Source organism: Rhinolophus sinicus, chromosome 3 (assembly GCF_057876585.1).
Source record: "Rhinolophus sinicus isolate RSI-liver-muscle chromosome 3, RSI-T2T, whole genome shotgun sequence".
NCBI lineage: Eukaryota > Metazoa > Chordata > Mammalia > Chiroptera > Rhinolophidae > Rhinolophus > Rhinolophus sinicus.
The window spans coordinates 7,006,843-7,033,273 of record NC_142503.1 but is presented as its reverse complement, the minus strand read 5'-3'; the positions used below and the strand labels follow the sequence as shown (position 1 = coordinate 7,033,273).

At 44.8% G+C, this 26,431-nt stretch overlaps 1 protein-coding gene across 5 annotated transcripts in view; it reads left to right on the top strand.

Moving 5' to 3' along the window:
* CTNND2 (catenin delta 2) overlaps positions 1 to 20,994 on the top strand; it is an 831,455-nt gene extending 810,461 nt beyond the window's left edge. For 3 of the 5 annotated variants that reach the window (XM_088796434.1, XM_088796433.1, XM_088796436.1), the window contains 4 exons: positions 4,104 to 4,335; positions 8,066 to 8,197; positions 14,054 to 14,127; positions 19,828 to 20,994. In XM_088796434.1, coding sequence (XP_088652560.1) covers positions 4,104 to 4,335; positions 8,066 to 8,197; positions 14,054 to 14,127; positions 19,828 to 20,088 — 699 coding nt within the window. In that variant the 3' untranslated portion in view covers positions 20,089 to 20,994. The remainder of the gene's footprint in view (positions 1 to 4,103; positions 4,336 to 8,065; positions 8,198 to 14,053; positions 14,128 to 19,827) is intronic. The other 2 variants (XM_074329072.2, XM_074329071.2) reach the window with 1 other exon arrangement.
* The last annotated feature ends 5,437 nt before the right edge of the window (positions 20,995 to 26,431 follow it).

Sequence of the window (26,431 nt, the reverse complement as noted above, 5' to 3'; positions counted from 1 at the left end):
TTACTCCACATCGTGAGTTTACACACTTGAAATCTTTCCATCCTGCACATGCTTTTGTCAGACTGCTCCCTCCAGCCACCACCCTCCGAGGAGTTAAGGGAGATACACAGGATTCCCGTGGAGACACTTTCTCCTGCTGCCCTGACGCCCACCCCTCACGGTAGCTCGCTCCCACCTTTCCTTAAGGAGTATTTTCACCTTACGCCCTTCCTACCTGTCACCTCAGTCACCACTGTCGTGGCGTGGAATTAACCCCGGTCGTTCACAAACGGTGAAAGCATTCACAGACTCTATAAAGTGGGAGGGCAAGGAAAAGGTTTTACTCAAGTTAGGAAGAGAGAATTACTGGCAGACTCCTTTGCCAGGGCAGAGCCTGACACGCAGCTGCACTTAACTTCAGGTTACCTTTTTCTTATATAGGGAAGGGGGTGCCGGTCAGGCAGGTCTGAGGGCTGACCTCCTCCCTGGGGTCTGGTCTGTCTGAAGGCGGTGTTCTCTCCGGACTCAGCCATCGAGGCCTGGGACTGTGCGTCACCAGTAAAAACTGCAAGGGAGTTGTAAATTGCATTCCCGTGTCCGGGCGCCTAAGAGTTAAGAAACTGCTCTTTTCCAGGTTAGGATTTGTTCATTAATAGGGTATGGGTGGCCTTGAGAAAGGGAACAAACAGAGTTCTTCAGTTAATCAGTGAGGGCAGAAACAAAGAGAACACAGCTGAACATCAGGATGGGTCTAACTGCAAACAAACCAAGTCTGATTACAGGTCGCTAGATAGTGAGCTACGTGGTGAGCCAAGCTGCAAACTAGCTCAGTCTAACTGCATTATTGATTTCACCCTTACAACCACCAAATGCCCAAGCTCCTGGGCATCCATTGTTTCTGGGCTCGGCATTCGAAGGCTATGAATAGCAGTGATCTGTCCCAAAACTTTGCCTTCCTCCTGCCCAGCTCCCTTTCCTTTCCCCCTGGAGCCCATGGTCTGCTTTCAGCAAATCCCGATCTCTTGTCATGATTACCTGCCCTTCTTTGTTTTACTCGTCTTGCTCTGATACCAGGCTGTCCCTGAGGACATGACTCCCGCCCATTCCCCTGCAACCTCATCCCCCTCACCCCACATCCCTAGGCTCGGAGGAGGGGGTAGGTATCCTCTTTGCGCCTCATAGCTCTTTCTAGAAATTACTCTTCTCGCTTCCCTCAAGAAAATCCCTGGCGTCTGTGAAGTACCCCCCACTCCAACAGCCTATGAGCCTTTTAATCCTAAAAGGCTCCAATCCACTGACTAGTTTTCATTCTCCATCTCCTCCCCCATATCTTCACTTTCCTCTCTGCCCGATTCCAATCTGTGGGCCTCCGTGATGTGTCCTTTACACTCCCTTGTCCCTATCTTCTTCCAGTTACTTTCCTGATCACCCCCATCCAATACCATCTACTCCACACCGGCCCCAGGGCAGCTGAATGTGGCTGGATTCGTCTTCTCACTTTGAATTCATTGCCTCAACTCGCCTCTCGGCTCCTGGCCACTGGACAACTGGCCAGAGTCAACGTACTCTCCATTTACCTCCAGAATTATTTCACATCTTCTCTTCTTTCCTTCCTCTTCCTTCTCTTCCTCTTTCCTCTTGATGACCCCACTGTTCAGTGAACTCTATCACCCCTCCTTTCTTAAGAACCTTTCTCCTGCGGTTTTTCTCTTCCTCTCCTGAATCACCAGTGTTATCGGCGTGTTACGCCATGCCCATCACCGCACAAAATGCTGCGTGCCACAGGATGTACAGACCATTTCCCGTCATCCAGTCTCGTTATCTTTTGAGCCCGTCTGAGCTAGACATTCACCAACCTGACCAAAGAAAGTACTTTTGTCCCCGTCGTGCCGACTGCCATCTTCCCGAGCCCAATGGTCGGTTCTTGGTCCTTATTATTCAGTTGCTCTTCTCCTCGCTTTATGCACCGTCTTTCCTAGTCTCACCTGACCTCACACCCCCCTGGTTCTTTCCCACCTCACCTGTTCCTTCTCAGTAGCCTTTGAATCTTCTCCTACTCTTTGAACCCTCTGAATAAGTATCGGAGTGTCCCAGGGCTCACTTTCTGCTGTGTCCTCTGCTGTCATCTGTTTGCACTCGTGGGCAAGGTCGCCATCTGTTCTCTTTGCTTTACAGAATACCTACGTGCTGAACTCTAGAATCTTATCTCGAGCCCCGACATCACTCCTGAAGTCCCGATTTGCAGATTCTGTTTTGTCCTCCGTCGTCTCTTCCATTTCCAACAGGCATCTCTAACTCCACGTCGCACACAGCAGTATCGCTTTCACCTCCTAAAGCCACGTCTCTCCCAGTGTTCCTGGTTCGGTAAATGCCACCTACATCGGAAGCATCAGGGTAGGGCTCCCACACCCAGGAGCCAAGTCCTCAGCAAATCCTCCCCACAGATGCCAAATCAGCCCATTGCTCATCACCAGCCCCCACCCCAGCCAGGGTCATCTCTCCCTCTCTCCAGGGGAATAGCGTCTTCACCAGTCTCCCTGTTTCTTTTCTCCCCCTCAAAACTGTCCAAGATATTCAGAAGGCTTCTTGTTTTCCTGGTCCCCCATTGCTCACTCCTCTTTAGTCACAGCTCTCACGAGCCAGGCCCTGCCCCACCCCAGGGCCTTCTCATCTCCTCTTCTCTTGGCTTGGAAACCCCAGCCTGGCTTCAGTGTCTGGTTCCTTGGCATTCTCCAGGACGCTGCTGCCATGTTCACTGTTCCCAGAATGTTTGGCCAACCACACTCCATAAACTTGCCACCTCACACTCCCACCTGCATTCCTCACAGCCCTAAACCTGTTCCCTTTCAGGCACTTACCAGTCTGCCACGTCTTAGTATTAATGTTTCTTTACTTGGTTACTGTTCGGCACTGGGTGGCCTATTAAATGCCTAAGACTCAGGTTCCTCCTGTGTAAGACGGAGATAATAACAGTGTCCAGCCCACGGGATTGTTGAGACTATCTTGCCCTGTGGTAAGTACTCAATATGTGCTAGTTCATAGCTTTTAAAATGCCGTACTTCTAGTCTGGGTTATCCTGCCTGTCAAATTGAGTGGGAGGCATGAGAAATAGATAAACAACGACACAAATATTGAAATGAGTATGAGATTTATTCTTCATTAACTCTTTTCTATTTATATTTGCGAAGATTCTTTATGGAGCATTGAGTCACTTAAAAGTGTAAATATTATCAGAAAAAGAAAAAGCTGAAAGAGTTGAAAATGATTGGCTCTGTGAAACAGAAGTGGGGGTGGGGTAGGGGTCTGCTTTTCTTTGTTCTACTATCTGTGCTATTTAACATATTACTTTGATAGAAATAAACTTGAATTAAAAGAGAAAAAGGAGTGGAAGGAAATACTATGACATCTTATCAGGAGATCTCTGAGGGGGCGGGAGGGGGTGGGTTGGTGGATTATTGGCTATTTTTGTTTTCTTCTTCTAAATTCATAAAATGATCCTTAATGTATTTATATGGTTTTTATAGTGAAAAATATCACATACGCTTTTCCTGTATTAACTGGATATTGCAAGGAATAAATGGAGGATTCATGAATTTTGAGTATGCTCTAAATTGGAAACTATAATTCCTGGGGCAAAGCACAGACCATACCAGTCTAGACTGAATACTCAGGCACAGTTGTGCTGAAGGCTTTGAGCCGGTGGGGATGGGACATTGTGGCCAAGCACAGGCTGGAAACAATGTAGAGAGAGAAACCAGAAGGCAGGACGCAGCTCTGTATTCTGATCCCTAACACATTGCTCCTGGGAACAAAAGAGGAAACACGTTTGGAAGATGGTGGAAAAGAGGGCCAGAGCCAGACACAGTGGGAACCAGGTAGGCAAAGAATAGACAGTTTCAGGGTCATCCAACATTCTGAGCATGATATTTTCATTTAAGTAAAAGCTTCTGGCCGACGCGGGTTTGCCAAGAGACCACTTATTCCACATTTGGGAAGGAGAGCAAGCATTAAAAGCAGGCCCTGCCGTGTCAGGCTGCCTGGAGGACAGAGAAGATGGGTCTCCAGTCACGCACATCTCTGTTAACCTTGACGATGGCACACAGCTCCGTGATCTCTTTTGACAGACTGCTGAAATGTTTTGCAAATTCAGATGCTTGGAACGTGGAAATGTCAGGAGGCGACGAATCACTCTGCCTTCCCCACTTAATAGGAGCGTGCTGTCTTTGCAGGATGGATGGTCACAGTATCACTTTGTAGCCTCATCTTCAACCATCGAGAGGGATCGGCAAAGGCCCTACTCCTCCTCCCGCACGCCCTCCATCTCCCCTGTACGCGTGTCTCCCAACAACCGCTCAGGTAAGAGACACCCAGAGCCAACCAGGCCTGATTCCCTCCCTCCAGCCCCAGAGCTGACCCTGCAGAGAGAGCGGTCCCCATCCCGACGTTTGCAGAAATATCAAATACATCTGCTTCCTTTTTGTAACAACGGCGACTTTGTGTTACATACACACAGACTCAGAGCAAATCTCTCTAACAGATATCTAACAGGTGTCATGTACACGAAATGCATGTGACGGGCATTCAGGGAGGAACAAGGATAAAGAAAACTGTCCAGTGTTCGCACATCAGGGTTTTCCGTGGACGTTTTTCCAACTTAAAATAGTTTGAGTTGCATTTTATTGATTTTCATTGGGATAACAGAGGAGAGGAGAGAGAATGTGCTATTTCTTCCTTTAGGATGACACATTCAAACTACGTCATTGAGGGTGTCGTTACCATTCCATATCTGATTAGCTTTTTATTATTGCCTTTAAACCAGCAGATAAATCACTGATAAATTCTTATTACAGCTAACCATAACTTTTAAGTCGTTTAGTTTGTTTTTTTCTAATTTCGTCACCTTCCCATTGCTTAAATTTTGAACTACCTTTTCTTATTTACTTGAAAAGATGCTTTATTGTTATACACCTTTTCAATCACATCATATGATGCCAACAATTAGAAAAAATTAAGGGCGAAATATGAGCATATCGTTTAGTATATACCTGGCATGTGTTTTATTGTGATTTTAGTCAAAGTGTAAGTTTTTAAAACTCTTCTTTTGATTTCTGCATTTTGGTTTTTATTGTGAGAAAGGATGGATAAATAATTATGCGCGCGCGCACACACACACACACACACACACACCCCTATTTGGCTTTTATTTAGGAAAAGTTTCTCTTTGCTTTTTGCTGTTCTCCCCCTGCTGAGGAAGTAACATTTCCTGAAACTTGAACTCAGAGGGCATAGCAGAAAGCGTGCCCCAGCAGAGGCCCCTCTGCCCTCGAGGATATTTGTCCTAAAACTTGACACCGCACTTGACTGTCAGGATAATGAGGAAACTCAGAAATGAACGGGGAATATTTGACTGAAATAAAGGAGCCTGTCTCTGCCCTTTGAAAGCTCTTAGTGTGGTGTCACCGCTCTAACGGTTAGTTCCACACTAGACGAGAGAATAGGACCCCCACCCCGGCAGACTGTAGAAACTTCCACCTGTCTGAGAAGCACGGATGTGGCTTTTTATGGTCAGACTTCTGTAATTCTTAAAAAGATAAAGACCACTGAGTCTGGGAAGCACAAGGATAGTGTCTTTTTAAAAGCTCTAATTGCTAAGAACCAGTCAGCGTGAGGAAGATAGAATGGTGCCAGAAGGAGCAGCAGCCCCTAGCAGGCTGTGAGCATTCTCGCCATTTAGGGAAGGTGCTGCCTGGTATTTCCTAGGCGACGTACATCCAAGACACCTAATAAACACTTGTTTGCATGATTTGATTTTTCCCCAGAGTATCACCCTGTTTACCAGAGACCACGGTGCATGAGGTCTCAGGAGATAATTACACACTTGATGTGGTTTAATGAACCCCACCATCTGTGCAGTAGTAGATTCTAATTTTAAAAGCTTTGGTCAAGGGGCTCTAAAATATCATTCCTTCGTGATTGCCTGGCAGTGACTAATAAAAGGCTAGCCTTGATGCAGAAAGACCTAGGAGCCAAGGAGCAAAGGCAGGAAAGGGACTCTCCCGGAGTGAAGGAGGGAGCGCAGAAGACAGAAGAGGAGGGCAGAGGGACGAGGAGGTGAGCGGACGCAGCAGAGCGTGGCCTGAGAACACGCAGGAACTGGACGGAGTCCGGCTGACTTTGTTTCTCTGTCTTCCCATTGGATTTACACCCAGAGATTTTTGGTCCAACTGATTTTGGGTGGGACTCAAGCATTTGTATTTTTTAAACTATTCCAAGTAATTCTAATGGGCAACCAGGATTGGCAACCTCTGAGGATTTTCAAGAGCTGAGCAGTGTGCCTCAATTTTATTTTGATAGGTTTGAGAAGTGGATGGGAGGCGTTTCAGATGTCAGGACAAGATGAACAAAGTCCCCTTCCTAGCATTTGTCTGTGACATCTACTGAGCACCCTGCCTTTTATTCTGGTTTATTTGCACGTCCACTTCCTCACCTGATTGAGAACACCTCTAGTTCAGAAAGTGTGAAGTGATTCATGTTTCTGTCCCCCAGTGCCTAACATAGAGATTTGCACGTAGAAGATATTAAGTTAGATGAAATGAATCAAATGGCTTAGAGAGTGAAAAGAGAGGTATGTTCAGGCTTACCCAGGGGGCTAGAGCTGAGGGATCCCAGGGAGAGTGTGTACAATAAGCTACAGGGTAAACTGAGGCTTGACTGGGGAAAGTCTTAGACACTAGGCAAAGAAAGAGGGCTTTATCCTAAAACCCAGGGTTCCCCTAGCCTTAATAATCACCACGTCTGTTTATTAAATATGGATTCCTAGGCCCATCCCCTGAAAATTCAGACTCAAAAGATCTAGGGTCGGGTCCTGAATCCCTAAGTTCACAGGTGAGTCCCAAGGTTCACTGAGTTTCTGAAGCTCGAGCACAAGCAGCTAGGGGAGGCTTTGAGGCAGAAGAGTGCTTTGCTGAGCTCATATTGAGTTAGATACAATTAACTGAGCTCTGGATATGAGTGGCATCTTGAGTATGGAGACCAATGTAAGGACAACCATGGGGCGGAGGGAGGGGGGCAGTGCCCGGCTGGATGCCTCACTGCCCGCACACACAGGTCTTATTCCACTTCCTGCAACACGTCTCTGCATTGACAGGGCTGTTTAGTTCTTCCCGACCCATCTGATCTTTCAAGAAAACTAAACCTCTTTTTGTTTACTTCCTTATCCCTCCAAGTTCAGCTTTTCCTGTGTTCTGGGACCCGTTTGTTAAAGAAACATGGAATTCCCAGGGAATCCTATAATCACAACCTATCGTTGTAGAAATGGAGACACAAAAGGGTGACAGGGCTCATTCCCCAGTCTGCAGTCTGACAGGCAGTGAGGGGTGGAGGTGCGAGGTGAGGCAGGGCAATTATTGGGGACATTCATCAAAAAAGCTTGGCGCAAGCTCCGTTAGGAAGAAGGTGCTGTCCTCCCAGCCTGCCCCCAGCCCACCCCAGCAGGCCGATCTTTGCAGGTTGGATTGTTTCTGCCCCACCCATCATCCTGTGTGGGGAGTTGTTTCCTCTGCTTTCCTTTAAGCAGTTTCTGGATAACTTGGTATTTAAATAAAACTGCACTTATTTTCATCAGGGATTCCTCACTATCAGTAATAGCTCCTCTGAAACACATCTAATTAATAAAAGGAAGGAAGAAAGAAGGAAGTCAAAGAGGGAGGGAGAGAGGGAGGAAGGAAAGTATAAGGAAAAGAGAAATAAAGAAACCAAGACAGATCTCATTCTTAAAACTGTCCTCAACACCTGGGGAGAATCATGTTCCCTCTAGGATGTCTCTCTAAGGAAGACGGCCCCACGAAATAGTCCTTAATTACGTGCCTCCAACTTATGTGTCCCTTTAACTGCAAAGCACCAAATGATACAGGGTAAGGGACTAGGTAAAGACAAGAGTCCGAAGAACAAGAAAATCAACAGACCCATGCACACATATTGACATATGTTGAGCCAGGTGTATTTACGACCTCAACTGCTTGTGTGAAAAGCTAACCCTGTTCTGGAATGAGACACAAAAAGTCATCCTTTTGATTTCTTTATGTAGCAAGTGCCCCAGCTTCACCTCGGGAAATGATCAGCCTCAAAGAAAGGAAAACAGACTATGAGTCCACTGGCAGCAATGCCACTTACCACGGAACTAAAGGAGAACACACTTCCAGGAAAGACACCATGACAGGTGAGCTCAACTTTGTGCATTTCCTCCTCGGAGCTGGTGACTTAACCTGGGACAGGGCAGAGGGCTGGGATATCAGACTTCAAGCCATGCTGGACAGCTCAGCAGGGCTTAGCCGCTAGCAGGTAACTTGAAAGCTTGACAGTGAAGATCCCCAGGAATTGGAGATGAGGAGATTCAGCTGGAGGTGTAAAAACCGAGCATCTTATCCCTGAAAATAGCTCAGAGACAATGTCTGCTACACACATTATCCTCAGTCTTTTCTTTACTACTCCTTTCCCTCTCACTTGCCCAGCTCATAATATTCTATCACATTAGAGAGAGAAGTCACTGTAAATTTCTTCTTAGTTGGCATAACCCAAGATGGTTTGCGGTATAGCCAAGCTTTGCCCATTAGAATGGAGGGACGAGAAAGAGGATAAGAAAAGAAGGGGAGGAGGGGAGATAGAAAGAGAGGAGGAGAGATAGAAGGGGAGCAAAGGAAGAAGATTTAAGGGAAACCCACAGAACTTCTGTCGAGGCATTTCTCCTTTGGCCTTGAAACCAAACTCCCAAGAAGATACATTAGAATCAAGGACCACAGTTCCCTAGGGAGGCATTGATCTTTTATGCTCTTCCTCCTTCACTACCCCAATCATACCCATTGTCTCTCCTTTCTCATCAGCTGAGACTATTTGGAGGCCAAAATTGGTTCCAGTCACCATTCCTACAGCATGCCCTGCCCAGCCTAATAATCAGACTTGGCCTTAACCTTTCACTCTGTACAACTCTCCTTGTCATTCACATTCTTGGCGTCCCCTTCAGACTTTCCACAGACCTCCCCCTGCCCGGTTAGCCCCTCCTCCGAGAAGCAGAACTTGGGGGTACTGAAGGAAAGTCTGGGAGTTATGCCTTGAAAGGAGAGCTGCCAGAGCCATCAGGATCTCTAACGAGGGGCTCCACATCCTTCTTTGCCACATGGGTATAGAGATGGGTCTTTCCTGAAAACAGGCCATGAGGAATAGGGCTGTGACAGCACAGGGCCAGATGGAGCCGTTCATAAAACTGGAATGTGAACGACACAACCCTAAACAGACACTGAGACCCTCTTAGCAAAAGAACCTGAAAGGCATGGGGACATTTCTCTAATAGTACTTAGGTGTAGACATGCAGAGAGGCAGAACAGACAAATTGGATGATTTATTGAGGTGTCTTCCAGACCAGGATGCCTGAGAAACTTTTTTCTAATGGTAAATGTATTTACCCCAGAGGCAGTGTTTTCCGTGCTAACTCTGCATGGCTGCATAAAGAGAAGCATAGTAAACAGACGCTCTTGGATCCCCACCCCCACATCAGTACTCTGCCTCTATGACCCTACAAGGGGATAGCTCACCCTTACTCCTGGACTGTTTCAAGAATGGGGGAACTTACTAACAATTGTCACCCCAATAAATTAAAAAAAAAACACAAATTACAACTAAGAATGGGGGAACTGAGCTCATTATATAGGACATATTATTCTCATGCACTGTTTTTTCCCCATCAGTGTTGCCCTGTCGTAGATAAGCATGAACAAAGGGATTATGAATTTAGATGCTGGTTCCCTAGAGTCAGTACATTCAGAGGACAATCTAATTTGTACTGATTACTCCAGAGTAGTAGTGACACCAAAGTCACCTGACCCAGTCACTTTGTGATTATTATTGCCCTAGGTACGTACATCACTGGCAGTCTGATGACAAACTGAGATTATAATTACAAGAATAATTGTGAAATTGACCACATTATTATTTAAGTTTAACTTTACCTTTCTTGCCCAGTGGAATGAACTATCCAGAAAGCTTTGAAATGTGGGGGTGTTTATGTTGAAGTAGCTCCAACGGTACATGTTCATGCCCGGCACACATAATAAAGTAAAAAATAAAATCTATTATGTTTCTGATGTTTAGTTTCCCTAGAAAATATCAGGGATCTTGACAACCCCAGTATTGAGATATATGCAAATTTTCAAACTTCTTTAGAGGCTTAAACAACTCTGCTCTTATTTATTTAAAAATGCCATTCAGTACTACACTATCAGTCATGTAGCAAGCCTAGAAGAACAGTAAGGTCTTTACTGAATAATATGTTTAGACAGGAAGGCTCCCTTTAAGCCAACACAGACTATGTAAAAGGTAGTTGTTATTATCACATTGCTGGTGGTGACGGAGGAGGTAGTGATGGTGACGATGGTGACGGTGATGGAGGAGGTGGTGGTGATGGTGGTAGAGGTGGTGGTGGTGGGGGAGGTAGTGGTGATGGTGGTGGTGACGGAGGAAGTAGAGGTGGTGATGGAGGAAGTGGTGATAGCAGGAGTATTGGTGGTGCGGGTGGAGATAAGGGTGTTAGTGTCGGTGGTGAGACCCGTGGTGGCATGAATAAGCCCCCCGCCAAGCGGGTGGGAGCCAGCATTTCACAGAGGAATGGAAAGGATGGATTGCCAACCTCTGCTCTGCAGCGCTTCATCAAGTGCCCATCACTTACTTGCAGATCACATTTCTTATGACCTCCACATCAAGAGCAGTACTTTTTCTCATTCACCAATAAATCCAGGGACACTTAAAGTTCTGTGCATTGAAAAATATCTGAAAAACTGCCACTGCTTTGTTTCTAAAGGCATCAGAGGATGTCCTACCATTTTCCCCAAAGGAAACATTCCCTCTGCTGTGAGAAAACCATGGGAAGCTTCATCCTCGAAATGCAATATGGGAAAATTTGAAGTGAAAGCAGTTCTTTGCCTTGGTTATAATCTCACCTGCTAGATCTTAGAAATTCAGATCCACTTAGGTTTTTAATCCAGGCTTCCCTCCACCCACCTTTTCTGGATTCATTTTCTAGCTTAGATGGAGTCTCTTAAAATGTCTTCTCTCTTTAGTGTTTCCTGCCACTGAGGAGCCCTCAGAAAACCAAAGTCAGCTGTTCACTCAGGCATGCAGGATTGTTTTAGCTTTTTCTTGCGGTCATGATTCCCTGGGAACATTACGTGTTCAGAAGCACGCATCACAGGAGAGCTGTGTGATCCCAGCACCTACACGGCCTGACTTTAAAATTCACCTGGGGGTTTTGTTCTCCCATCTGAGCTTCCCAAATGCCTTTACATCAAGTGGTCTGTTCTGTTTTCGTCAGTGTCTCTCTTATGCCTTTTGAAGCCATTCTAATCTTCAATATGTTGATTCAGTTGGAAATTGAAGCCTATAAAAAAAAAAAAAAAAGAGGGCCGGCCCGGTGGCTCAGGTGGTTAGAGCTCCATGCTCCTAACTCCGAAGGCTGCTGGTTCAATTCCCACATGGGTCAGTGGGCTCTCAACCACAAGGTTGCCATTTCAACTCCTCGAGTCCCGCAAGGGATGGTGGGCTCCGCCCCTGCCACTAAGATTGAACACGGCACCTTGAGCTGAGCTGCCTCCCGAATGGCTCAGTTGGTTGGAGCGCATCCTCTCAACCACAAGGTTGCCAATTCAACTCCCGCAAGGGATGGTGGGCTGAGCCCCTTAAAACTAGCAACGGCAACTGGACCTGGAGCTGAGCTGCGCCCTCCACAACTAAGACTGAAAGGACAAAACTTGAAGTTGAACAGCACCCTCCACAACTAAGATCGAAAGGACAACTTGACTTGGAAAAAGAAGTCCTGGAAGTACACACTGTTCCCCTTCACCAATAAAATCTTTTAAAAAGAAAGGCATTTTGCTGTGAGTCTGCTCTGAGCTCAGACATACAGGGACAGAGCATCTGTAAAGACACCTGCTTCGTGTGTCTGCAAAGGCCAGAAGTTCAATCTCAGCTACACAGACTCCTCTAAACAGGTGAAGTGGCCAAAGAGCAGGAGAAAAGCACTTCCAGTAGAAACACCTTTAGCTCAGAAGCCACAAACACGACAGGGAGGGAGGCAAGGCTATAGCAGTGCTTGGTCTATCAAATAAAAATGAGTTTTATTCTAACAGAAAAAAAATTCACCTTGTTCATGAAGTGACATTTCCTCTCAGCACATTATAGCTCTGAAGGAAGATTTTCTAAGGTTTACTCATTCGTTCGTTCACTCAGCAAACAAAACACTCATTCTGTGAACATCCACGGAGGCCAGGCATTGTCCCAGATGCCAGGATACCTGCAAAGGTGTCAGGACAGACCGATCTCTGTCCTCATGGAGCTTCTGCTCTCATAGGTGAAGGTAGGCAACACACAAGGTAAACAATAAACAAGCTCACCAACAAGGTAATGACACATGGCTGAGTATCACAGAGAAAAGAAAGGTCACGAGATAGAAGGTGCCAGGTGGGCAGGGTTACTTTAACTGACATGGGCAGGGTGCAGACATGTGAGCCGAATCCTATCCTCCAGCGAGGAGAAGCAGGCAGCCCAGAGTCCCGGGGAAGCGAGTTCCAGGCAGCAGGATCAGCCGTGCAACATCCTTGAAGCAAAACAAACCTGGCAAACTCGAGCAAGGAACATGGGCCAGCATAGCTGTGGCTCCCCGAAGGGCAGAAGCTGCAGAGGTTAGGCAGAGGCCGGTTCATTTGGAGCCTCGTAGACCATAATGGGGAGCTTGGCTTCGAGCATAATCCCAGACAGGGCACTGAGCACTATAAGCAGCGGGAGTGACCTCATCCAGTATGTCTAACAAGATGCTCGCTCAGCTGTTGGGAAGAGGATGGACGAAGGAGCAGGGTTGGGCAGAGCGGAAGCTGGGCAGTCGGAGAGGATTCTGTAGGAGTGATCCAGGCAAGAGACGGTAGTTTTCACAGTACTATAGAGACAAGAGTGATGTGTATTCAACCAGAAAGTCTGAGTAGTCTTTAAAATTGAAAATGGGCTCTCGGCCCTTACTTCCCAAGTAAAATTTCCAAAAGGAGTTTTATTGCACAGCTATTATGGGCTCTTAGTAATAATCATGGGTGAAATGGTAGGTTACCCTGACTTTGTGTCTGTAGAGGCCTGTATCTATGAGAGAAAAGACAGTGTGTCATCCTATTTCATTATCCCATAGACACTGGAAGCAAAAAATAAGCCCTTCTTTATTTCTAGAGTGTTTTGTACCCCAGTGACACTCAGCAAACATTTTCAAAGCTTTCTTTAATCATTATCTTCGAGTTGCTATGAGGGGAGTGGTACCCTGGGCCCTTCCTCTGGGTCTGTGGCTCGAGCCTGGAGGGTTCCAGCCGAGGAGGTGGGCAAAAAGGCACCCCCCCCCCCCAGGCCTGTGGAAGTAACTGGAGAAGACCTTCCTTCCTTTCAACTAGACCTCAGGCTGCTCACTAGACTGGGGTGTGTGTGTGGGGGGGGATGCCTCTTATCTCTGTGCCTAAAGGGATTCCACGGCCACAGACACCCAGACCCCAGCCGCGCAGGCTGCAAGCAGGTGGTGCTTCCTGCCTGTCCTTCGGGCCATTGAGAAATGACCTGTCTGAAAGATGATCAAGCACTTCTGTGAGCTTGAATTCGAAATTTCATTCTTGTCATTCTCCAGCTAAAAACTAAGCTGCTGATACAGATTCCTTCATGCTTCAGTGCAGGTGACAAGCTTTTATTATCCGCCAGTTTTCACCCGAAAGGAAGGCAATAAAACTTGCAAAATGACCATCTGTTTGTCACACCTGCCCTGACCCTGTCTAGAATCTGAACATTATTGCAAGAGGCTGACATGCCATGGGAATTTTAGAGAAGGACTGTTCTTCTTTCTTAATATCTATATGCAAAAATGAAGTGTCCGGGGCCAAAGGAGTTCTTCCACCTGGAATGGTCCACGAGAAAGGTTGTTAGGGCAAGAACTTGCCTCGATAACCGTTAGTCTCCATTTGACATCTTGCTTTCTTTGCTAATACTTGTGTTTCCCTTTTGCTTTCAGCTCAAAATACTGGAATTTCAACTTTGTATAGGAATTCATATGGTGCGCCCGCAGAAGACATCAAACATAACCAGGTAAATGAGCTGCAGAACGTTTGTATGTATTTTCCCCTCTGACTCATGGGAATTATCCGGGCATTGTAAAAATAAGTTAACTTCAATGGGACATGCATACAGAACTGAAAAAGAAAAGAATGCTGCTCTTCTCTCACACGTCACACGGAATCCATGTGGGTGGCGGCCGTCGTCAGAACAGCCTCAAATTGACAACACTCTCAGACTTATTACAACCACACACCTTGTCTCATGGTAGACAGCAAGTTTTCTTCGATGATGCAAAACTTAAAGAAGGAAAGCAAGCCCCGCTTATACAAGCGGAAGATGCTGGTTACGAGACAAATTATCTGAGTACTAGACCAGGTTTAAGTACCTCCTGTAACCCAGCCAACTCTTATTCGGAAGAAAGCATTCATTATGTGTGGTAATTACAAATAAAATAGATACATCAACTTCCATATGAATGACTAAATAGGATGCAGTTTAAACTGCTTTACTATTCGAAGTCTAGTTGGGGAACCACCAGCATCACCAGGAGTTTGCTAGAAATGCAGAAGAGATTCTCCTCTGGCCCTAACCCTAACCCTTCCGAGGTCTTCTGCATCACACTCACATTTTATCAAGGTGTCTAGGTGATTTTTGTTCACGTTCAAGTTTGAGGCGCGCTGGAATGGTAGGTACTTAAAGAACCAGTCTAAGTTTGTGTGTGTGTGTGTTTTAATCGGCCAACATTCATCCAAGGCTCATTTTGTCCGTGGTTCTGTGGGTTCTTTAAAAGCCAAAAGGCACAGCCTCTGCTCCTTCCTTGATGGACAGCTTCATGTTTTTTTTCCTACTTTGGTGGTCATCACAGAAGGACTGACATTTCTCATACCTGTTGACTACCAGTGACAGTTGCCAGGACTGGCTTCCCGCTGATGGCCTGGATTCCTGCCATAGGTCGGGAAAGTCAGGCTGAAAGAGAAACCTGAAACCTGTTGCTTGGTCACACTATCCAGATGAAATTGTCATGGAAGAGCAATGGCTTGTTTTTGAAAATTTCTAAACATCCAGCGGGGCAGCATCTTCGAAAAGGAAAGGGACCCTCTTCTAGCAGGTAGAATGTCCCCTGCAGGGCCATTTCCAAGGGAAGAAGGTAAAGGACACAAAAACGATCTCCTCGACCTTACATTATGGTTTTCTTTAGTCCACCATCAACAGGAGAAATGAGAGTGAGTAGAGGAGATATCCTTTTGCCCTCGATTTTTCAGTCCATATCCAGCTGCTCCTGAAGACATCTGGTGTCGCTGGCGACCCCCTGGTCAATGCCTGTACCCTCCAGCCTGCCTGACATGTCGCTCACATCTACTCAGCCTCCCTCAGTTCTGGTTGTTGCTAAAAGCAAAGAGGCCAATGAATAAATAAATCGGGGCATGGGCTCTAGACGAGAAATCACCACGGGTGGCCTCCCACTATCCACATTGTCAACATGCCTGCCCAAACATAACGGAAAATAGCAGCAAAATATGTTGGAAATGCCAATTCTGTTTATGAAAATTAACCCTTTTTAGCAAGTAGCAGTTATAACGAGGGAACCATCTCCAGCTCTGAAAGATACTTATCAAGATGTGCTAGGACCCAGATTTGCACCCAGGAATGCAAGATTAGTCTTTAGTTTAGGTAAGTCGAGAAAAGTTCATGACCAGAATCAGCTTGTTCTACACCAGCCTTTCTCTCCATGGAATTCCACTATTGTTGGCAATGAAGAAACGCCCTGGTGTGGCCCAGGGGTCCTGGGCATCTCACAGCGTGGCTGGCTGCAGGAGATTCCAAAGGACTGCCTGCAGTCTGGTTTAGAGGGCAGTCCGTAATGTTCTCGGGGCACGTTCTTTTCACCTAAGTCCATTCTGAGCATTTAAGCAAATTAGAATTAATGTGCTAAGATGGCATCTCTGCTGTGATAGTGAGCTCAGCCTGCTGTAGCCTTTTCCCATGGTACCCCAGAAGGTACTCGACTCAGCCTTAGTGTGAATGTCAAGGCCACAGCGTCTCACGAAAATGCAGCTGGAACCCAGTTGGGATGGGTACCAAGCTCTGCACCCCTTGTCAGCACAGGGAGCCGTTGCCAGCAGGCCACCGCAGAACTGAGTTCTATGGCACCATTTAGTGCCATCGTCAGTCCCTCGGCAGGTCCAGCAAAGGGAAGTAGTCAATTAGATTGTTAACTCCATTCTAACATCAAGAAACATTTTTAAATGTCAACCAAAGAGAGTTGTTTTTTCCCTTAAAATATTGCCAAGGAAATCATTATGACGCCCCAATGAACTTGGGGGGAAGAGAATAAAGTGTTCTACTTATTTTGGATTGTTATTAGAATAAACGTTGGCTCTTGCAGCTTTCCCTCTTGGGAACTGAATAAAGGATGACCATCCTAACCTTTGGAAAGAGGAGACAATTTGGTTCTCTTCCAGTTGGATGATTCTGAGATGACCTTGTAATCTGAATCTCCACGATTCAGATTCTCTGGCCATGTGGGCATGACTAGCCATTCCAGATCAAATGCTTTCATTTTTGGAACTTTCCTGGCCAAAAGTGACCTCACAACCTCTCAGCTGGTAAAAAGCCAACTTGAATAGTTTACCCAGGAGAGGTGCTCTGGGTCCATTCAGTTTCATTGTCAAAGCTGGTCCTCTGCTGGACGCTCTAGTCTCCTGGGTGTCCTTAGTCACTAGCTGGGCCTCACGAGCTTCACCACACGGGATGGACAACACCTCAGCTTAAAGAAGTGATTCACTGAAAGAAATGATTTCAAATGGATCTCTGAGATAAGGCAAAGGACAGTGCAAGCTGAGAAGGAGACAATAGGCCCAATGCAAGACAAAACGAGGTCGGGGCCTGGGCAAAAGCTGCACACCAGGCTTTCCGTGACTCAGCGGAAAAGGAGCCGGGCATCTGCTCAGCTCTGGCGCTCCCCATGTGACTACCTGGGACTCCATTCTCATTTTCAGTGAATTCCAAGATGAAGGCCACCTAGCAGAAACACCTGTTAGTGTGAAATAAGGTTTGTGACCCTCGGTTTTTATGTCTGGGGTCAACAGGTCACAGACATCCTTAAGTTTAGCTTCTTAAACTCCCAAAATTCCTATTGAGTTCCTACCAGTCCATTCCATACTTACAAAGAAATACAGCAGAGTTAACTGTATGCTGTGTTTCTCCAAAAGTAAGACCTACCCGGACCATCAGCTCTAATGCATCTTTTGGACCAAATATTAATATAAGACCCGGTATTATATAATTATATTATATTATATTATATTATATTATATTATATTATATTATATTATATTATAATTATATAAGACCCGGTCTTATAGTAAAATAAGACCGGGTCTTATATAAATTTTTGCTCCAAAAGACGCATTAGAGCTGATTGTCCCGCTAGGTCTTATTTTCAGGGAAACATGGTACATACATGTTCATGTGTATTGGCAGATTAAACAAAAAAGAATGTGTTAAGTGTTGGATGCAGTGCCCACCGAAATAGAAACACAGTACATTCTGGTTCCCTCCCTGTGTAATTTTTCCCAACCTCCCAACTCTAACCCCTTGTGCGCTCTATGCTTGGTTGACAGCATGGTGTTGCAGTGGAGAAGTTCAGTGTAGCTCTTCAAAGAACAGCAAAGGGCCCCTTAGTTCGCCCAAGTAACATGGCAGACCTGGGCTTAGCAACGTTTAATTGTAGATGCTGCAGATTCGTTCCAAATGTCCCTCTGATGGCCAAGGTCTCAGGCTGATAAACATCTATGCTCTACGGATCAGGTAGACAGAAAGGTCATTCATTCAGCCACCACTCACCAGACGTGTGACACATCCTGGATGGTAGCTGTGTTTAAGCTCACTTCTTTGAAGAGCAGGTTGATTACTAATATAAATCAATTACATATATAAGAGGGAGTTTCACGAACTTGAGAGAATTACAGGCCATTACAAGCATTCATTTACACACAACGTGCTAATTACAAATCATTATCTATTAACTAAGACCAATTTCTGGAGGTTGTTTCCATTCTGAACCTTAGTTAAATTAATAGGAAATTACTGAATCGGCTCAAAACTGATCAAACTGTTTCTTTAAGGCTGTTTTATCATTCACACCAGACCTCACACCTTGGTTATTGCATTTGAGCTGAGCTTTGTATGTACCCGTGTGCACTAGCTGTGGTCCTCACGCGGCTCCTTGATAAAGTCTACTCATTTCAGGGGCATGGTGCTTGGAAAGGGATCCCCGAAGGGAACAGGATAGGTAGGCCCCACACACACACAAATGCTAATTGTCAGTCCATGAACACTCTGTCTTACTGTCTTTATAGCCAAGCTGAGGGAGCCATTCTTGACTTCACATTTCTCCAAGGCTTCTGTGATCCCTTTAACCTTCAAGGTCCCCTACGTCAGACAGTAACCTGCAGAGGACCAGACAGCAAACAGGGCGCGATGAGGTGGGCTGGGGGACCGGCACTTCTGGCGACCTCTCCTTACTAACCAAAGGTTTCATCATCCCACCCCAGCATTCTTGAGTTCCGCCAAGTCATAATCAAGTTAGAAACATGTTGGTTCTCCAGAGTATATTTGGAGTGCGTTCCCTTTTCATCACGTGCTTCTCTGTGTATCTCTCTAAGGCTGTGGTGCCTGGTCACTTAGGCAGGTGTAACGGAATGGCCCTACTATCAGGAAGCCCATTCCTCCAGGCAGGTAGTGATCACAGCCCACCCCAGGGCAAGAAGATGCCTGACTGACCCTTAGATCTTATAGATCTTCACTATCCCTTTGTCTGGGATGGCAACACCTAGATGGAATAGAGAAAATGCTGGGAAGATGAACAGAAACTGCTTGTGTTCCGTAGCTTCTGGTGTACACCTACCTCTTGAAAGAGTTATCCAGTAAAACAGTGCAGCTGCTCCGTCGGTTTGATGATTCCTCGAAGTTAAACATAGAATGACCACAAGATCCAGCATTTCCACTTGTAGGTACCCCACAAAATTGAAAGCAAGGACTCAAGCAGATACTGGTACCCGCCTGTGCATTGCAGCATTATTCACAATAGTCAAAAGGTGGAAACAACCCATGTGTTCACTGACAGATGATAGAGAAGCAAAATGTGGTTTCTCCATTCAATGGAATATTATTCAGCCTTAAAGACAAAAGAAGGAAATCCTGTCACATGGATGAATTTTAAGGACATTCTGCTAAGTGAAAGAAGCCAGTCACAGAAGGACAAATACTGTATGACTCCATTTATGTGAGGTACCTAGAATATTCAAATTCATAGAGACAGGCAGTACCATGGGGGCAGGGGAAAGGGGGAGTTTATGCTTATTGGGGACAGTGTCTGTTTGGGATGATGAGAAGGTTGTGGAAATGGACAGTGATGATTACACAACACTGTGACTGTACTTAATGCCACTGAATTATACACTTAAAAACGGTTAAAATGGTGAATTTTATGTTGTATATATTTTACCACAATAATAATTTTTCAAAAACAATTATCTAGAATAGTAGCATGTGGGTGCAGAAACCAGTTTTTAGAACAAATGGCCATCAGCAGTTAGCAGCCTTTGGACAAGCATCAGGCTGACGTTCATAGCCTTGACTTTGAAGGAGGGTTGAGCGCCTTGGCAACAGAGGAGGTTGGACTCAGGGGAAACGAACTAACCCAGGTGGACCCTCTTCTCTGTGCAGGTTTCAGCACAGCCAGTCCCACAGGAGCCCAGCAGAAAAGATTACGAGACCTACCAGCCGTTTCAGAATTCCACAAGAAATTACGACGAGTCCTTCTTTGAGGACCAGGTCCACCATCGCCCTCCCGCCAGCGAGTACACCATGCACCTGGGACTCAAGTCCACCGGCAACTATGTCGACTTCTACTCGGCTGCCCGTCCCTACAGTGAACTGAACTATGAAACCAGCCACTACCCCGCCTCCCCCGACTCCTGGGTGTGAGGGGCGGGTGGCACGAGGCGCTCCGGGAACAGTGCATGTGCATGCATACCACAGACATTGCTTTTTTATTTTCTCCCCTGCAAATTTTAGTTTGTTAAAGCCTGTTCCATAGCAAGGCTATGTACGGAAATATTAAGAGCTCTTTTAGAAAGCTAAATGAATTGAAAGCTAACTTGGACGTCCATAGAAAGCTAAAGCGATCCTAAATACGACACATGCGACACCTTGCTAGTTCGAGCGGTAGAGTATTGAGTGTGGTGTGTATCGAATGTGGCTGGAAGCCGCAGAGGCGGCCGTTGGGGTGGTGGGTTGTGAAGGTTCGAAGCACAGAGGCAGCAAAGGCACACACTTCAGAGGGACGGCTTCTCACGCTTTGTTTACTCTCTTCATCCGTTGTGATTCTAGGCTTCAGGTTGCATTGGGGTTCCTCTGTACAGCAAGATGTTTCTTGCCTTTTGTTAATGCATTGTTGTAAAGTATTTGATGTACATTACAGATTAAAGAAGAGAAGCGCATTGTGTATATTACACCAATGCCACAGTGTTTCCTCATCTATGGTTCTAAATATTGCTTCAATCTCAAACTTTTGAAAGATGTATGGATTTCCAGTTTTTCTTTTCTTTTCTTTCTCCCAGTATGTTTTAACAAAACAAAAAAAAATGGGATAAAAAGGAATATTTAGCAGTATTGTTCGTTCTGATATGTGAACTTGTTTGTGGCAACTAAGCGAGGCATTCAGCAGTTTCTGACAGTTAACATACATCATTCCACACTCCTTGTCAACAAAGTGCTTTTTCACTGCCTAAAATTTTAGATGTAGATATTTGAAATAGATTTTTTCATTTATACCAGTTTTCTTTATGATGATACAGTGTTAAAAGAAAATAAATTACAATTGATCTGTCATCCATATTTGCTAAGAATGTCTATTTCCAAGGACCTATCTTACAAAACACACATTCCTGCTCGTGTGTCTGTGTGTGTGGGTGTGCGTATGTCCATGTATGTATAAAAATGACCTGTGCGAGATTTTATTTTGACAGAAGCTGTTTCATTTGCTGTTCATCCTGTACAAGCTTTGTTTTCGGTTTTCAGTATAAATGTACATCAGTTTGTTCCCTTCGTTCCCTATCCACTCTTCTGACCATCTAGTGACTCAGGATATTAGGCCAGTTGAAGTGAAGTTATAGGATTTTCCACACATTCAGTCATTCTCGAATGCCAACTCTTTCTACAGGTCCATTTCCCTCCATCTTTTATGCCCTCAGAACATGATAAACCATGGCCAACTCAATAATTTCACTTTGGGGCCAATTACTTGAAGTATCCACAGAAAATGTAAACTGCTCGCCTTATTCCTCCCCAAACTTTTTTGTTCATGTGGCAGGGAGCAGTAGACAGTGACAGATTAGATTATTAAAATTGAACTTGAAGCGAATGTTAGAATAGTGGCTAACAGAGCTAAGAAATAAGGCTAACCATTTCAAAGAACACGGGCTGTGGTTAAATTAGCTTTGCTCTTTAGATGCAAGTGACTGAGGCCAATAGGTGCCTAGTAAATGTTAACTGTTCTTGGAAAAAAATAAAAAATTAAATAACAAAAGAATTTGGCTGCCATCTTCCTTTAAAACTTGCTCCCCTTCACTCTACGTAGTATAATTCAGCTCAAAGTCTAAAATCACTGTTACCTTCTCCAAATTTAAAAACAATCAAAAGATTTTTTGTTGTTGTTCATGCATATTTTTGTGAATGACAAGCTAATTTCCAGAACACAGCAGTAGACAGACATTTCCGTGTGAATCAGCCTACAAATCACCTACACGTTGGACCCTGTTGCACTGTTTACTATAGGACTCCACATTTCTGGGTTCCCTCCCAGGACTGTTCCAGTTCCTATAGAGAGAGAGAAATATGTAACATCAAGCATAATGTTTCCATTTCATCAGTGTCATAGAATGAGAGAGTCAAGTTCAACCAGGTAGAGACTGTGGTATAGACATGTCTTGTCTAATAGCTGCTTTAACTTTTCCAAAAGCAAACAATAGGACACATTCCCTTGTTTGAGTTGTGCAGGGGGAAATTCATGCATGTGTTAAAAAAATTCCTTCTCCTATCAGGAATTCCACATTTCCTTCAAGATTTTGTGTCTATGCATGACTTACATTTGCAACCCTTGAAGACCAAGGATGTCTCTGCTGCCTGTGAGTCTCTGAGAGCACAGTGTGCCAGGCTGGGGTGAACTAACTCAGCCAGGAGCCTGTGGCATCAGACATAGACATAGGAGAAACAAAATTCTGTAATTACCGCCTTCTCTATTTCCACAATCCCTAGCCCCACACCTTCTGAGGTGAGCTAATCAACATAGGTTCCTGGCTCCTGTTGAAGATAAAGAGCATCTAAGAACATTTGTAACAAATGAAACATTACTACAGATGAATAGCTCCAGCTTCCAATTGCCAGACATCCAGGGACAGGTGCTACAATGGGTTCGCCAACGACTGTTTGACCCATCCAGGTACATTCATGAGTAGGAAATAGGAAACACCTGAACCAGATTTTCTGTTCACTCAGGACCTAAGATTCTGAAGATGACTTTCCCAAGAATTCTTAACCCTTTACAAAAAAAAAAAAAAACAATAACAGAACTGCTACCGGAGTGTGCTCATGACATTGAGAGCATATTGTTAGGAGAAAGTCACTGCTACACTGTTTTATAAAACAAGCGCCAGCGGACAAGGAAAACTATGTTTTTAAATGTTCTATTTTGTTTTAGACTGTTCTAGAGATAACTGAAAAGTCAGGACACTGGGAGTCCCATTTAGGTAGACATTCATAAGTTCAAAGTCACAAGCCCAGTTACTAGGTTATCATAAGCAATTTTTTGCAATTATTAATAACTTTGACTAGTAAAATTTGAAAAATAGAGCTGATTAGAATAAGTGGTAAAGAAGATCAGCTATTTCAAAAAATAATAGGACTATAGCAAGAAATCTTCCCATTTGTTAATATGTAAGCATAGATAGTATTTAATTAAGGTCACCAGATTCAGCAAATAAAAATGCAAGACTAGAGGGTAAGGGGAGAGGAGGGTGGGAGATGAGGGTAAAGGGGATCAAATATATGATGATGGAAGGAGAACTGACTCTGGGTGATGAACACACAATGTGATATATAGATGATGTAATACAGAATTGTACACGTGAAACCTATGTAACTTGACTAACAATTGTCACCCCAATAAACTTTAATTTTAAAAAAAAGCAAGACATCCAGTTAAAATTAAATTTCAGTGAAACAGCCAATATTTTTTTAAATATAAATTTGTCCCATGCACTATTTAAAACATTTTCATGCTAGAAACTTTTCTCATTGTTTTCTGAAATTCAATTTTAACTGGGCATCCTGTATTTCATCTGGTAACCCCAATTTAACCTGTATTTCTGTCATTGTTTTTCTAAAGAGTGATGCTTTGTAGAAAAAGTAAAAATAAAATCAAGAATTCATTAGTTGATTAATCTCAGTTATCAGACTACACTTGATCTTAGCCAAAAAAATTGAGAAGCAACTCAATTATCATAGATGTGACCAAAATAAATAATGTGTAACGGTGAAAAAACATGGGGGTAGGACTCAGAAGCCCTGTCTGGGTCAGCTAAGTATCTTCTGGATCTCTCTTTCCCTGTTGGCAAATTGGGGGTTATAATACCTGTTCTGGTCTATCTTGCAGTTTTTGTGAAGATCAGGTTAGGTTTATGATCAGTCATGTGCTGGTGAATGTTTAACTGACTCTGAAGGAAAAAAAGTTCTTGATTTATTGCATTTGCCAGTTTCTGTGCTGCTAATGCACATACCATTTTCAAGTCACATCACCAATTCAGAGTTGGAAGTAACAGACCAACACATTATTTCCAGATAAAATAGACATAAACAAGTAACTCCAAGAGCATAAGTAATAGTAAACATAGTGAAGTAATTAGATTGTGATGGGTTCTGAGAACGTATTCCCTTTATTTTCACTGTAATTCATTTAACTGTAAGTTTATATAATTTCATACTTGATAATGGCTGCATTTAACAACCAGCTTACAAATTCCTGAAAATGGAATAATCAGCGCTTGCAAGGCCAGCAAGAAAGGCCTGCACCAGCACACTGCTGCTTATGACATCATAAATGTACAAATGCACGTCACTAACAGTCACTCATTCAACCAGCATTTGCGGAAGTTACCCTGTAAAAGGCACAATACAAAAATTCTTGGAAAACAGACATAACAAGGAAAACAGTGCCGTTAATAAACAGTGGTAGCTTTCTAAGGTGGCAGGTCCATGGGAAGGAGACTGTACTTTCTGGGGGTGGAGGGCAGTGCTGGCCGTGGGGACAGGAGCCATACTGGCCCTGGAAGGAGAGATGGACTTGGGGCCTGAGGCTCAAGAGATCTGAGGCAGGAAGAACAGCAACAGGATTGCAGGCTACGTCGGGGACAGAGGAGGGGACTGCCTCCAAGTTGAGCCAGGTGAGAAAGAAATGGGGAAAGGAGATGTGGAGAAGAGGGATTCTGAAAACAGAGGGCAAGGGATGCCCTCGCACATCTCCCTGCCCGACCCAGATCAGAGCACGGATAGATCTAGAACACGGGCCTGCCTTGGGCCTTCTGCATTGAGCCATGAGTTTGAGGTCTCATTCTGGCTTTGCTTCATGACCCTGCCATCTCACGTCTAAGCCCTTCCTTGAAACACAGTCATAAGTTGCAGAGAGAGAAATGTGTCAACAGAGACAAGCACGCGCTTTGTACACTCAGCACCAAAGTGTGGAATGGATTGTTTGGAGGTTAAATATATCCCCTCACCCCAAATTCACGTATTGAACCCCGGTTTTAAAGATGATTGTTAATAAGATAACTAAGTTAAATTAAATCAGGTCATTAGGGTGGACCCCAATCTGGTAGGATTGGTGTCCTTGAAACAAGAGGACATTGGGACACAGACATGCGCAGAGGGCAGAGCATGTGAAGACACAGGGAGAAGATGGTCATCGCAAGCCAAGGAAAGAAGCATCAGAAGAAACCAGCTCTGCTGGCCCCTGGATCTTGAAATCCCAGCCTCCATAACTAGGAGCAAATATATTTCTGTTGTTTAAGCCACCGGTCTGTGTGGTTTCATTACACTGCCCAAGCTGACTAACACAGGGATCTAAGATTGGCACCGCTGCAGCCAATCAGCTGGAAAAATGTAAAATTGAGTGAACATCAAATCTTAGTCTTGATGGGGTACTTGCCTTGAGAGCTGTGTTTAAAGCACTGATGACCACTCGTCCCAAGGCTGTTCAGGAGACAACAGCTTCCTTGCAGGGCTTCAATACGCTTCCCCAATCATCACCGCATTTTCTGACTCAGCCCATGTCTCTATTGAGCAAACAAGCCAGCGAGGTCACTGATGTCCACTGCCTGCCCACATAAGGGCTGAGCACCTGGTATCCCTATGTTGTCCCTTCCCCACTCCCCCTCTGTGCCAACCCTGCCCCTGGGTCTCAGCCCTCTTTAAGGAGCATGCCTTTCCTGGGGACCCCATGAGACTGAAGTTTCTCTCCAGTCCCACTTGGGGTGCACCAATTCAGCAATCTGATAAACAGGATAAAAAGAGTGTGATTTTTTTTTTTAATATGATAACAAAAATGCCTTAACTTTGTGTACTGAGTTGACTAGCATCTCCCAAATTCATGGCCACCTGGAAGCTCAGAATGTGACCTTATTTGGAAATAGTGTCTTTGTAGATGTAAACAAAGGATTGAGATGAGGTCATACAGAAGTAGGCTGCGGCCTAAACCCAATGAGCATGTCCCTTTAAACGAGACTCAGAGAAGAGGCCATGTGAAGATGTAGGCAGAAGCTGGAGTGATGCAGCCATAAGCGATTGCCAGAAGTCAGGAGGAGATGGAACAAATTCTCCTTCGGAGGGTCCAGAAGGAACCAAGCCTGCTGAGGCTTGGATGTCTGCCTTCTAGCCTCCAGAAGCACAACAGAACACATCTGTATTGTTTCAAGGCACTCAGTTTGTGGTAATTTGTTACAGCAGCCCTGAGAAACTAATACCCTTTGTTTGCGTGAGAGTACATGTAATTGTAATCGAGTCTGACCTCATTCGTGATCTTTCACTGATGACTTCTTTTAAGTCCCGCCCTCCCCTCCCCTGTGGCCCTACATGTGAGCAGATGGATAAGAAGAACCCTGAGCTCATGTCCCGTTTGATAAGGGTGGAAATTTAAACCTCCCATGCTTGGGAAGATTTCCGCAGTCCCATCCAATAGCCACTTATAAAGGCCCAAACCCACCCCCTCTGCTCTGTC